This window comes from Lepisosteus platostomus, chromosome 7 (genome assembly GCF_059453375.1).
Source record: "Lepisosteus platostomus isolate fLepPlt1 chromosome 7, fLepPlt1.hap1, whole genome shotgun sequence".
NCBI classification, from domain to species: domain Eukaryota; kingdom Metazoa; phylum Chordata; class Actinopteri; order Semionotiformes; family Lepisosteidae; genus Lepisosteus; species Lepisosteus platostomus.
Window position 1 is genome coordinate 60,770,464 of NC_142617.1, and position 14,650 is coordinate 60,785,113.

The window sequence follows — 14,650 nt, forward strand, 5'->3', positions numbered from 1 at the left end:
CTGAAGAGATGCAGCTGATCACATTTGATTACTGTAAGCAGGTTATTTCACAAAACTAAATAAAAACTGTATTGACTGAGATTTTCTTGCCTTGGTATCTAGAATAATATAGATAACATGGAGCAGTCTTCTTATCCATTTTAACTCCCTTGGGGAAAAAATAAAACTGGTATAAATACCAAGGAAATATTAAGATGATGTTTAACAGTATAATTATTAATATTGTTTATTGTATTGTGAGTCTTTGGTTGATTTTCCTTTTTTTCCCCAACTCTGTTTATGATAACATCTGACTCTGTATGTGACACTGACGTAGTATTCATGACCCGCCACGAAAAGACAATATAATATAAAAAAATCTGTTTTTGTCTCCATAATGAAAATATGTTCCTGTTCCAGTAAATATTCCCAACAGCCAAATCCTACTACATTTGCAGTGTTTTAGCCCATAGCAAAGGAGTTTGATGTCGAACAGTTGGCAGTGTTTTTTTGGCACAATATGTTTGTGCAGAAGAGTTCAAAAAGTGGTACAAAGCTATTGATAAGCTATTATTTGATCAATGCAGGACTACTGGTAGCTGGAGTTACTGTTCACTTTGTGCTCTCATTAGAGGGATTTGTGTGTTATGAAAAGCTTACCTTTGCACTCGATTGTGCAGTTGGGCACTTACTCACTGGACTGCTGTGAGTGAGGAGCAGCAACCTCAAGGCAGAAGCCCAGGCTTTCAGTTTCATGTCCAGTGAGTGCCCAACCTGTGCCCGACACATGGCCTATACACTAGGCAGTGAAACCCAGGTGGAAACAGTTCTACAGGTATGATGCAGCAGAACATTTTGAACGAACAGGTTAACAGAAAAAGAAATGATTCAGTAATGTATTCGCCTCAACTTGTTGATTGCAAAAGGTGGTTTTTCCTAGTCCACAAGAAATGCAAAATTCCTCCCTAGTTCATAAAGTAATCCCAATAACTGGATGGTATTCAATGGGCCTGCTCGAAGGGTATGCATAAGAAAGCAAGAAACATTGCAATTTTAATGGACAATTATTTTTTAAAAAATATTGGCTACGCTGGCCAATGGTCAGTGCGGTCTTGATATGCTGCCAAGGAATTCTTATCATGGTAGAGAAACTGATTTCTTTGAAAATCCTATGCATCTTTTTAAATGAATTTTCTGTAATTGAAAACCAGCAATTCAGGAGAGATTTCACAACAGAGTGTCTGTAGGCACAACAAGTCGAGACTCCAAAAGAACAAGCCATTAATGCAGCGTAGATCAACCATGGTAACAATCCCGCATCGGATTTACTTGGTTTCACAACAGGAACAGAATTTGCTTTACAATTATTTTTTTTCAAATCAAGCAAAAAAAAAAAAAATTCTTTTTTTTTCTAAATGTGAATAGAGCAGCTTAGATTTTTTAGTATTTTGCTTAACATTAGATGTGAAATTTCAGGAAAAGAGCCCTTAGATTCCTAGGCAGAGAAGAGACAAGACCTCCTTTCATTTATATCCCTCTGGCCTATCTGGTTCATTTGGTTGCTGGTAGCTAATTGATCTTAGTTTCTTGCAAGAATCCAGGGTATCGGCTTCATTTCAACAAGACACAGCCGTTCATTAAGGGCTGAATCTTACTAATGCCTGCTACTTACCTGAGGATCATAATGACAGTAACAGGTGATCATCTGTTACAAAAAAACAAACAGGCACTTAAAATCTTCACAAGGTTGCTCAGTAGTCTGCTATTCTGTGTGGCCTACGTTCACAGTTGAGGTAAATATGTTTTGTCAGTTTATCCGCATCAGGCAGCGGAGAGTATAACCATAGCCGTCTGCTATTAATAAACGAAAGGTGACTGTACTTTTCTTTTCTGGCCGTGGTACACTTTGAAGCTGCAGAGTCTGTATAAGGGAGGCCCAGTTTTTATCTCGCTTCTCTCTCGTGCTGCAGCAGAATCAAGTAGAGGTTTTGCCCATTGGTTCTTTTTGCAGTTCCGCCACATGTCCAGGTAAGATTCCTTAATTCTGCTTCACTTTTTTTACAGGAAAATCCAAAACGCAGTCCGCCGGCAATCCAAGGTCACAGCGAGTCGGTGCAGGGCTGCACAGAAACAAAAAGCAGGTTTGTAGTCTGTTTATCCTGTCTTCTGGCCCTTTTGTGGTGATTACAGTTAGGCTGAACATATCACTTCATGTTCACTGGGACAAAGTGAGACATTTTGAGACAGAACAGGAAGTTAAAGTTCTACGCAAAAATTAAACTCAGATTTTTATCTCGGCCACGGATTAAAGCTGAATTGTTTCAAATCTTGGGCACCACTGTGTCGACCTTAATTGAAAGTCATATCTTCTTAAGTCACTGAAAGCAGAATGTATTTTTCTATTGTATAGGGAGCTCTATTTTTACTGAAATGTGGAAATTAGAATCTTGATGACTTCAAATGGTTTAATGAAACAGTCTCTTGGCATATGTAATCATGAAATGGTGATGCGGATATAATAGAGAAAGTGAAATTTAAAATTGATCATCCATTTATTTATCAGGTGTTTATGGTGTGGTTTCTTCATTCTGTTTGTACTTTTGTGGATGTACTGTATATTATTCCCAACCCATATTCACCCCCAATTTCCACCAGGGGGAGACAAAGACCTCTCAGGCGGTGATCGTGCATGATTACCCAGTCAGTCCCAGTGGACAGACCCCATCCTCAGCTCGCCAAAGAAAATGACTAAATCACTGTTTTGTTCCCAAATTGTACTTGGTGTCAAAGCCAAAAGGGCATCTTTGCGGCAGCAGCATATGAGCAACACAGCTGAATATTGATCGGCTGACGCAGTGGAAATATGACTGCTAGAGCATCTTCAACCTCCCCAGCAGAGTCAATGCAACATCAAAAGAGCCATAGTTTATGAAAAAGGAGCCTTTCAATTGTAGGAGAATGTAAGAAGTGGCTTGAGGTACTTTAAGTTGCCACATTTTTTAATTTGCTTTTTGTCTCTATTGTACAAAAATACCTTTATTAACCCCAGAGGAACATTTCCTACTGTACTTCTCCTTTATACAGTTGAAGCAGAATGTGATTTTCTCTGGCAGACTGAAGGGATGGCACCTTTTCATCTTACTGTATCGGAAGCACCAATGTCGCTATCCTCCAGTGAAGTGGGGGACCGCTGTACATTTACAGGACTTGTACGTCGCCGGCCTCCCTCTTGACTCCTGCCGTTTCTGCTGCGTGCCGGCCTGCTGCCCTGGCCCGGCAGGGCCCTTGAAAGGCTTGGGCTCCAGCAGGTTTCTGTGACCCCGTTCGAAGGAGCTAATGGAGGGGAAAATGCTGGGAATCAGCTGTGCAGTCAGCGGCCGGTCCCAGAGGCAGGCCTCCTCTCCCCGGAGTGGCAGCTATTGAACCGTGACAAACGAGCCGTGTCAGGCTGGCCCGCCACCCGGGGGATTCCACATGACCTTTCCATTAGCCGGCCCTGCCTTGTTCCCCCGTTCATATTGGGTTACGCCGGCACGCTGAACACGCTCTGTCACCAGCTCCTCCTGGGTGGCTTCAAGGTGCTCTGGGGTCGCTCGCGACGGTGACCGCCGCGCGTCACACTTTTTGGCCGTCTGCCCTCTTTGCTTCCGCCTTCAGCCGGCGGAGGGGTGATCCGTGCCCGGAGAGCCAAGCCGACAGGAAGCGCGATTCCGCGTTTCCATCCCGGCGGCTTTGGGTTCGGAAAGGGAGCCGATTTCCCGTTTTGCTGCATCAGAATGGGAAGGGGGACCCGTGACGCCCGCAGCCCCAGGAGAGCCCCCAGTGGTTAGCGGAGCCCACATGGCGGTGCGACCCGGAATGTGGCGCATTGAGCCGCGGCCGCGGTCCTTAGAACCTGTGTGGGTCTTGACAGACGAAGGGCTAATTATGTGGAGGCTGCAGCGGTGGGGTTGTAGTTGTCAGTGAGCTAATCCACAATGGCTGTCATAATACACTTGAAAACTGACAGCTGGGAGGGAGGGAGAAGGGCCTATTTCTTTTTAAAGTTGGTTTCTGTGCCGTTTTGCTTTTGATCTCCGCTTCAGTCCTAAACCCATATAAGCGGAAGCAATGCCGTCTACGGTCCGGTGACAAAAAAAATCGCAACAGATTGTTCAGTGACACTTGAATGTTTTCCCTTTCGGGAATTAATTGGAGCCCATGTATTATTCATTTTCAAAGAGGGCAGTATTCTACTGCAAGATCGACGCGTTTGGAAGTTCTAGTATTTTGCCCATGGGTGGCTTAACGTGTCCATTTGCCTTTTTTCTGTATTTAATGTTAGCCGGTCTTTCTTGGTGTTCTGGTTCATCATAAATTATGATGTTGACTGCTTGTAATTGATAACTATATATAAGTATTAATTTGAACACTAAAGTATTGTATAAGCAGACGTGTTATGATTTTGCTCCCATAATTCCATTTTCAGTAGATAAATTATTTGTGTCTTTAAAAACTTTGGGCCATGGAAAAGACCCGTGCAGGCTTAATGTTTTAAGTGCTCCTTGTCTGCCACCACTTCTAACATTGTTCCTCCAAATGTCTGAGCACAAGGCCCTCCCTGGCGTCCAGCTGGTTTGCCTGCAGGCCTCCTCACTGCACTCGCCGTCCTGCTCTCCGCTACCCAGGAGACGAGGGGTCTCTGTGTCTGTCCTGCCAGGCGGCCCTGCTCCGTGTTCTCGACCGGTTTATAGACGAGGGGTCTCTGTGTCTGTCCTGCCAGACCTGGCCCTGCTCCGTGTTCTCGACCGGTTTATAGACGAGGGGTCTCTGTGTCTGTCCTGCCAGGCGGCCCTGCTCCGTGTTCTCGACCGGTTTATAGACGAGGGGTCTCTGTGTCTGTCCTGCCAGACCTGGCCCTGCTCCGTGTTCTCGACCGGTTTATAGACGAGGGGTCTCTGTGTCTGTCCTGCCAGACCCGGCCCTGCTCCGTGTTCTCGACCGGTTTATAGACGAGGGGTCTCTGTGTCTGTCCTGCCAGACCCGGCCCTGCTCCGTGTTCTCGACCGGTTTATAGACGAGGGGTCTCTGTGTCTGTCCTGCCAGGTGGCCCTGCTCCGTGTTCCGGACTGCATAGTAGACAAGCGGTCTCTTCGTCGGTCCTTCTGAACATGGGAAGTTGCTAATTTGCTAAGTGGATTTAGCTATTCCACAGTTGCAAGCCCTCATGGGTCTAAACGATGTTGTTTCTTTAGGATGACGGCTGTTTCAGTTCTGGATTTATACTTTCATTTCTGTTCTGATGTAGGAGAGGACATTTTTTTTTTCTGTGGTATTGTACTGATTGAGGAGGGAGAGCAAAGCAGTTCACTATGAGAAGGGTTTTGTTGGAGTAAGAGGACAAACACACCTCTTTGTCTCCAGACAAGCTTATTTCACCCCCTTTACACTGTTTCAACAAACAGCGCAGAAAGAGTCTGTGAGTACGAATGTTCAGCTCTTCGCATGAGCTCCCCAGGACAGTCTCTTGCTGTCTGCTTTCTCGGGGCTGCTTTTTTGTATGTTTGTAATCATCAGATACAATTTTATTCCAGAAAGTGGTTGAGTTTTTAAAATAACACATTTGACCTCCTCGACACTGTAATTAGAGCAGGTTTGGAAATTGAGGAAATGGAACACCTAAATGAATTCCACCCTTTAAAGACCTTGTAAAGGGTATTTTCCTATAAGTAATGAAAAATTACTCCAGTGATGCACACAAATACCAAAATCCTATTCTTCTGAACAATGTCGATGAGGTGCAGTAAAGATTGACTAATTGTATCTACACCAGGGGTCTCCAACCCTGGTCCCTTAGAGACGCAATCCAGTTATTCTTATAGGTCATCCAACATCGCCTGTTAGTAAGAGATCAGGAACACTTATATAAGCAATTGATCAGTTTGCTTAATGCTTGCTAAGTTTGCTTCAGTGAAGGTAATATTGGTTCTTGGAGGTCATTTTGAATTTTGTTCCAGGCAATCCCTAAATAACCTAAAGTGACATACCACCTGTTTAATTGATCACAGTTTAAATTTAAAAACCTCTAGAGGCTTTAGAAAATGGTGGTTTAAAGATGAGGATTGGAGACATGACGGTTTTACATGTTTTATAATCCAGAGCGTGGAAATGGCCTTAATACATGGGAAATTCTCCGGTGTTGTTCTTGCAGAATGCAGGGGTCTCTCTGGACAAGAATGCGGACAAGAGCCCCACCAAGGCCAGGCAGCCTCGGAAGGTGGACCTGAGGGCCCGCTACTGGGCCTTCCTCTTCGACAACCTGCGCCGGGCCGTGGACGAGATCTACGTCACGTGCGAGTCGGACCAGAGCGTTGTGGAATGCAAGGTGCGACCCGGAGGTGTCTGGGACACAGCGCTAAATAACCCGGGCCCTCCAGCCTTTGACACGGTTATGACTTCAGCTGCCAGAAACGCAAGGGGCTGCTTTATTCAGGCAGCTGAAGGAGAAAGAAGAATGTAAACTTGATCTTCAGGAGTCAACAGGGTTGCTCCTCCTAGTTGTGGAGCAGTTAACGGTAGCGTTACACCACGTGAATTCGACAGAAGAATGAGCACTTCAGTGAAAGAGATTCACAATCCCCATTGAATAGTACTGACCTGGGGTGAAGTGTAACTGCAGACATCGGCTAGAAGGAGGTATTCCCACCTGGTGGGGGTTTTGTTTAGAACAGTAGATGGCGCTGTTGAGATTTTTTTTACTTCATTTTTTTTCCTGCACATTCCTTTTGTTTTCTGGTTTATGTCAAACGGAGTGCAGCACACACGTCCCGGTGAGAGAATTATCACTGTGCTCCCCTCGCACTGGTGGAAAAGGGGAGATTGATGACAGTGTGTAAACAGAGTGTGGGTGGGAGATTGCTGAAAGGTGTTTTCTAATGGCTAATATCGTTTTTTTTCACCACACCGGAGGGAAAGTGCCCCCAGGGGAAGTTTAGCCAGTCTGTATAGTGTGGCACATCTATTTTTCTTAAATGGTAAACGCAGTGTTAGCAGCATTTCCATTTTCAAAAAACCCCCCTCTTTTACCTTTCTGAAATCTAATAAAAGCTGTAGCTCCTGAATCACTGCTTTCCTGCAGTTCACTGCCTGTATTTACCTGGTGAGGAGTAGCAAGGTTCAACAGCAGTGGACAGTGTTTTCAGCTAATTGCTCTTGTTTTAAATTGATGCAAAAATAATGAATTGCAGGGTTAAGGTTTAATATGCTGTTTATCTGCTTTTACTCTTTTTTTTTTTGGTTTGTGCAACTGAAAGCAGTCGCGGGTGAAGGGGAGGTACTCTGTCTGGGCTTTGTGTCAAATGCTCTTTGGACATCTTGGGGCTGTTAATGAGCCTAAATCCTGCAAGACAGCTTAACTTCACGTTAGATCGGAATACTAACCCTTTAGCGCTGTAATCTGAGTTCTTTCATTCTGTGCAGAGGGGCCGTCTGTTTCTGTGCAGCCTTTGTGAAATCTGCACCCACAGTTACAGCTACGCAAGTGCTGCTAGCTATGCGCCTGAGACCAGTTTATTCATTACATTTTGATGCCTAATAACGTTAGTGAGTTTAGTCACAGTAAATTAAAAGTACAGATTGTCGTTTTCACACATGGATCTGACATGAGCCCGTGCGTAGACATGCAGCTCTATGTGAAAAATCAGAGAGTGCAGCTTTTTGTACTCTCATCTAAAGACAGTTTGGCATTACAAGTGTAATCGCCATACAATAACGTGATTGTAATGTGAAAAACACTCTTTCATTTTACAATGACCTGTGTAATTTGCTTTGGCTGTGTTTTGTATTTAATAATCCATACCATTTCTGGTGTTAGGATGTTTTTACCCTTCGTGTCCGGTACTGTCTGGTTTTTGGAAAAAGTCCTACCTGTAGGCAAATTTGTGCCTACGATGGCAGACTGTCTCTGTGGACTTGATGGTCCTCATACTCCTAAAAGTACCATTTTAGGATTTTATTCTCATAGTACATGAGATCCTGGGAGCTTTAAATTTGCTTCACAAACTGGATTTTAAAGAGTCCATGTACCTTTTGTTGTTCATTTAGATCAGACGGGTTATTTGAGAGAGGTGTGCTGAAATCAGTAGTATAATTAAATAAAGCACAGGGCTGTGAAAAGACAAAGTAAAATAATTGATGGATCAAAAGGCCAAAATTAAGACGCTGGGAATCCAGCTTCCATCTGACATGGGCTCAGTGAAACAAGAAGGCCTGAAGTTTCAACCAACAAAGCTGTGCCAGAATCCTGTCCCACCACAGGGCCTGTTGATTAAACCCTGCAGAGCCCTTGGCATACTTCTCATTACAAAATGCATTTTTACAGCCGCATGCCCTCAAACAATCGAGGACGACGAGTTTATACCTCTGTTTAAGCTGTTAAACAGAGGTATGGATGGACACCGGGTTAAAAGACAACAGGTCATTGCATGGTGCTCATAGCAGTAAAATACCCACTAGCGTGGTGCGCACTCTGTGCTCTTTTGGGGGAAAAAAATCTTTTTTGTCAGTTGATAGGATTTTCATTTTTCGCGAACCTTCGTTATTGTTTCGGCTATTTCATTGTTCCCGTGGTATCTCGGAACAAGAGGGCTGTTTCTGCCGAGCTTGTTTGTTTATTTTTGCGCAGGTATACATACCCGTTACATTTCTGTTATGCCAGGCGGCGGTGTGCATGATTATCGATTGGAGTGTCACGGAGGATAATGTTCAGCTCTGTGCCGGTGCTCCGAGGCTCTGTTGACTGCTTGTGGTCGGCCTGCCGAGAGCTGGCTTGCGGTTAGCAGGCAGACAGCCGGGGCAGCGCAAGGGGATCAGCTGCTGTGTACACTTTCCCCCTCCGCCGGCCGGGCCGCGCCTCGGGCTTCGCTCCCGTCGCTCCTTCTAATGGCTCCCCGCTCAAGCGCTCGCCACCGCGAACACATGCCTCCGCTGTCGCCCTGCGCATGCTGCAGGCTAATGGACTCCCTGATAAATGGCGAAATTAGCCTTAGGGGGAGCAGAGCGCTTTGATTCTCTCAGCTGACGATACCCTGGAGTTTTATAAGTACTGCATTGTGTGCTCAAGCAGCGTGCACAAACACAAACATTGCGCCGCGGTCTGTAAACCGAAGTCTGGTGATGGGGGGTGGGGGAGTGCACCACCCTTTTAAAGTTCACTTTTTGATCCATTTATTTTAAGATCATTGAACATTAGGAGGCACAAGTTAAATGTGTGTTGGAATTTTTTAATTTAATCAATTCTGAGATTCTTACCAATAATGGGAAGGATATACAATATGTAAATCTGTTTTTTTTATGATGTTGCAAGCACATCAGACCCTGAATTAAATTTGTTTTGGTGCTCTTTTGACAGTTTCAGCTAATACCAATATTCTACTGTGTTTCAATATCAAAAGAGCTGAATTTTGGTTTGTGAAGAAGGGAATGAGATCCGTCAAAACAAGCTAGATGCTTATAGCTATTTGCCTTCTAAATATTGATAAAACTACATACAACTCTGAGTGTCCCAGCAAAAGCTTTTCAACATACAAAACGCCAGGAGCCACTCTCGCTGAATGAGGCTGGTAAAGCTGATTTTATTATTTTATTTTAATAATGCTGAAACCTCTTTAACCCAGAGTCTAAAGGCCTAATTAGCTCTTATCAAGTGTTCATTCTAATAGAGTCATAATTTATGCTATACTTGGCAGAGTAGGAGTTGGTATTTTCCTTGCTGGGATATAAAATTGAGAAAAATAAGAGATATTTAGAAAGGAATCCTGACAAAACTGACTTTAGATGGGCATTTATTTAGAGCTAACTTTTTATTACATTACAGTCATGATGCAATATGACTATTCTGGCCAACAAAAATCAGCCTTTTGACATTTTAATTGCACAAAAAACTATCCCTAAAAATTTGTAAGATTACACATGGTGGGAGAAGTGGATTTTTGCAAATCATTTAGGAGATGCTTTTCCTTATGCGGGGGGTGGGGTGTTGTGTGCAATCCATCTGCATGGCGTTTGATCGTATTTCACAAACCATATTGCTTTCATGTGATACATTATATAAAAGACAGAGCACAATTAATCGATGCATGATGTATTGTTGTATTTCTAGTTGCTCAAAGTGTGGTCTTGCATAGAAATGAGTGACCTGCTGCTTTTCCGACTGACCATCTTTAATTTTGCCATTCCTGGTAGGAAAATTACTAAGCCTGGCTAGTAAGTACTGACGTTCTGCAATCCCTGAGCCCTTCGATGAAGTTTCTTTTGGAACATCCTTTGATATTTTTGTGGATTGTACTGAAATTGTCTGATAGCTTTTAATACTGCACATGCAAGAAGCATTAGTTTTATTGTGCCACTGCAGCCATCACAACTACAAACTGTATCTTATAGGCAACTGCAGATCCAGAACACTACTGAATGAACGCACAGCAGGACCTGGGTGCTGTTAACTATCTCTTATATCTTATATGCATTGGTGGTGCCTGTCACATCTTGCACTGCTTGACTTGCCTGTTAACTAAAAGCACCAAAGAGCTTTACTTCCAATTACCACTCCCCATATCCTTCCAATAAATCATCTTGTTTTCTCTTCAAGAGTTTCTGCCTAGCGTCTTCTTAAAGGGTTGTATTTGTTTTGCTCCCTTTTAAGTGTTGCAGTTTTCCTAGAAGGAATCTGCAAATGTATTGGAAAAACAAAAAAGCAGAAGAAGACCAGAATTCCAGAGCACGCCTCTGCTATCCAAACTTCAGTTGCTCATTTAATAGTGCAAGAGGAAGCCAAGGGCATCCCAAAGGCGTGGAAGATCACCGTTTTGAGTTTTTGGGTGCCGGTTGCACTCTGCCTAGCAGTCCTCTGACGGAGTTAAGAATTGCAGCAGCAAAAGAAATAATATTGATAATCGTCATAACGGTTACTAAACAAATCGTACAAATCGTACAAAAGAAAAGGTTCTCGCATTGACTCACATCTGCGTTTACTTTTCCGAGACACTCATTTGTTCAAAAGACAAAAAAAAACCCCACTCACCTTTTTATTTTTATCTCTCCATCGATCGTCCACCTTCCCTCTCCCTCCCCCCCCCTGCGTGCCAGACTTGACCTTCAGCGCGAGAGGTATCAATGAGCTGTCTGACCTCCGCTGGGGCTGCCTCACTCCCGCTCTCACAGCCTGGCAGAGAGAGAGAGAGGGGGGAGAGAGAGAGAGCAAAAAAAAAAAAAAGATCCCTTTTTTTGGTCTGCACCTTCTCATGTGGTTGGAAGTTTTTCCCCCTTTCCCCTTCGGCAGAGCGCTGTACTGTCCCCGTGGCAGCGCTGCTCCTGTAGGTGAGCTGCTGAGCGTTATTGATGTCCACAGCTTCCCCTGGGTCCAGCTCTCCTGTATTGTGTGTCAGTAGGACAAAGGGATGGCGCCATCCATCCTGCTCTACGCGCCAGTAACTAGAATTAATTACAAACCAATCGAATTCGTTGCAGCCAATTGGTGAACTAATTGGTAATTTTAGCTGTACATCTAGACGTTGTGATCTGCGGGGCCGGGGAGGCGCTTTCTGAGGGTCTTTTGTTCTCCCCCGGCCTGCCTGAACAAAATGGCCTTCATAGCTGTGTGGCCGGAGAGACGCGCCCCAGCGAGTGTGAGCCCGCTCCAGCTGCCCGTCTCGCTTGCGCTTCCTTGTTCGGCAGCCGGGGGCTCGGGTTACTGCAGCTCCGGGGCGGCCCGCGAGAGAGGCCTCAAACCCAGCGGGCCATTTTCCCCCCCAAACAGGGCCATTGAGTAAGGAGTAGATGGCTTTTCTCCGTGCTCAGTCAGGGAGGTTCACTGTATTCCGGGTTTTGGGTGGGGTGGTCAGTGGTGGGGGCCTAGAATGTGGTATCAAGCCCTTTCTTCTCCAGCAGGAATATTGTTTCAGTGCGGTTTGTAATTTTTTTTTACCCTCTCCTTTTAGGCCTTCAAGTGTATTTGAAAAGCATGGGAAATGAATCTTGAGTAAGACGCATTTCCCAACTTCCTTACAGTTTTAGGATTTAATTATTTGAGGCAGGGCGTGTAATCAGCTTTTTGAAACTTTTAGTTTTCGAGGGGGCAAGGGCTGTTATGTAATCCTGGCATGTTTGAATTCACTGCAGTTTACAAACTCTGCAAATTCGGCTCTTAGTTTGCCATTTTTAAGGCGTCCTCAAAAGGCAGGAAATTCCAGGGAAAATGCCAAGTACGCTTTGAGACCTTGAAGGGCATCAGTCTCAAATTTGAGAGGGAAATAACCTCTGTGACCTTTGCATCTTTCTTTCCTGCTCTGAATGAGAAAGCACAGCACTCAGTATACCCATCTGTCTGCTGTCGAACCAAAAGTATTGGCATAGTGTGTCGCTAGGGTGACAGGGTGCAAGATCTTTAAAACGCTCTGACAATGCTCAGACAGCTAATCTGGGATCTCAGTCCAAGGACCACTCTGCCTCTGCTATTAGTGTCATCTTCTAAACACTTTTCTTTTATCACTGAATAGCTCTGAGATTAAACTGGAGTACAGCCTAGTCTGTGTTTAGACATGGAGGCAAAACATGAAATGGATTTTTTTATCTTCTTAGTCTGACCGAGTGTTTAAATCTTTACATAATCTGCTTAAACTGTTTTAATAATGACCTGCTTTTTCCAAAAGCACATTTTTTTTTTTCAGTTTAATTTCTCTTTGATGTTCAAATATTCTGCTTTTTCCAGGAATGCGTCTGGGTAGTAAAAAAGCCAGGTGCTTTGCTATTTTTTGTCGAGTCAAGATAAGATGTGTTAAATTCTCTCAAACGCTGTCAGCACTGCCCATTCATATCAGCTTTTTGGAAAGCTCTTCCTAACTGGTGAATTTTGCAGAAGCTGAATGCTACAAGCCAAGGGAGATGTCACGGTGTTCCATCTTATCAATGTGCTATTCTGGTCTCCTTCTTCCTCAGGAGGTGCTGATGATGCTGGACAACTATGTACGGGACTTCAAAGCCTTAATTGACTGGATACAGCTCCAGGAGAAGCTGGAGAAAACCGATGCCCAGAACAGGTAGATTCCTGGAGTGGGAAACTGAGTATTTTCATCTGCACAACGCTTAAAGCCAAAACAGGCAATGCCCGTGTGTCTACTAATAAACAGCACAGTGCTGCTAATTGAGGGGAAGCCAGTTCAGAGTCAGCAAATTCGCTGCCTCACCTTGGCAGTAGATTAGAATGACTGCTGAACACATAAATTGATGGAGACTGACAAATAGAACATGTTAAGTCTATGAATATGCATTGACTTGTTACCCTTATATGAAGTTCAGTACTAGAATCCAGACAGAGGCATGAAACTTGTTTTTCTTTACTAAAGACTTACCGTAAATCAATAATGGTACTGTGTAAATTTCTCAGTCCATTTCTCTGACATACCCATTTGCTGTGACTCTTTATGCTGGTGGCCAAGTGTTTTTCTTTCCCATGGGGAAAACCAGTCACCTAAATGACACAAAGTTATTGTGTTCTTAACTATAGTTGTGAGGGAAAGATGCCCAGATAAAAGCAAAGGTTACTAAAGAGAGGAGGCCGTTCAGCCCACCTGGCCCGTTCGGTATTTAGTAGCTAATTGATCCAAGGATCTCATCCTGCCATTTCCTGCAGGAAGCCAGTGTATGGTCTTCTGTCTGGGACGCTTGTTGCATACTCCCTTAACCCTTCGCATGCAGACATGCCTCCTGTTCTTGGTTGTAAGTGCACTTCCATGAAGAGAGGGGTTCATGATAAAAAGTGATGCGAGTCACATATAATGTCAATAAGTTAAAATCAACAGAACATACAGGAAATAGTTTTTTTTAATTTACAGTACATACAAAGAATACTGTTGTGTGTGCATATATATAATAAAACAATTGCATTTATTTTATTTGCTGAGACAGTGTAAATGTTTCTTCATGGCATTGTAAACATAGGGACCTGGAAAATCTTTCCCAATTGTGCGGACTCATTACATATTCATTGTGTGGAAAATACTCTACAGGACTTCTTTCTTGAATGCTTGGGAGAGTTAATGTAGAAAATGGGAGAGACATTTTAAAATCCATAGTTTTCTCTAACCAGCAGGATAAGCTTTGATTGCAGTACACAAGGTATCGGAAATTTAAACATGTTGAATGTTACGATGAGCTATCCAGGCTACATCATAAAGTAGAAACCAGATGGCATAGCTTCAGGGCAGGTCTAACTGTGCTGCCCTGCCTTGATAGATGGACAATCCAGTTAGAATTTGATGCTTTTCTCACAGTAGTTTGACTCCTTTGTAATCGTCTCAGACCCACGTCTCTGGCTTGGGAAGTACGCAAGATGTCTCCTGGGCGTCACGTGATATCTAGCCCGTCCACTGATCGAATCAACCCATCGCCCAGCGCGCGGAGGTCCCTAAACTTTGGGTAAGGCTTCCAGCTGGTGCTCACAATCCAGTTGTGTTACCTCCGCTGTTAAATTGTACTTCATAACATAAAAGGCACAGCTATGCCGAAGTGTGGTAAATTCAATTTACTGTAATCAGTTCTTAATTTGTAGGTTTTACACCTTTCTTATATTTAAATTGGTTAACCATTGGGTAGTCATGTTTTGAAAAATGAACAACTCTTCAACTGTGGTTTATTTTAT

The 14,650-nt window shown here is 43.8% G+C and overlaps 1 protein-coding gene across 5 annotated transcripts in view; it reads left to right on the top strand.

Moving 5' to 3' along the window:
• The window catches only part of scaper (S-phase cyclin A-associated protein in the ER), a 129,627-nt gene that overhangs the window by 10,550 nt on the left and 104,427 nt on the right, over positions 1-14,650 (top strand). For all 5 annotated transcript variants that reach the window (XM_088641542.1, XM_088641541.1, XM_088641543.1 and 2 more), the window contains exons 3-6: positions 2,044-2,120; positions 6,170-6,343; positions 12,949-13,049; positions 14,311-14,427. In XM_088641542.1, the coding sequence (XP_088497668.1) occupies positions 2,044-2,120; positions 6,170-6,343; positions 12,949-13,049; positions 14,311-14,427 (469 nt within the window). The remainder of the gene's footprint in view (positions 1-2,043; positions 2,121-6,169; positions 6,344-12,948; positions 13,050-14,310; positions 14,428-14,650) is intronic.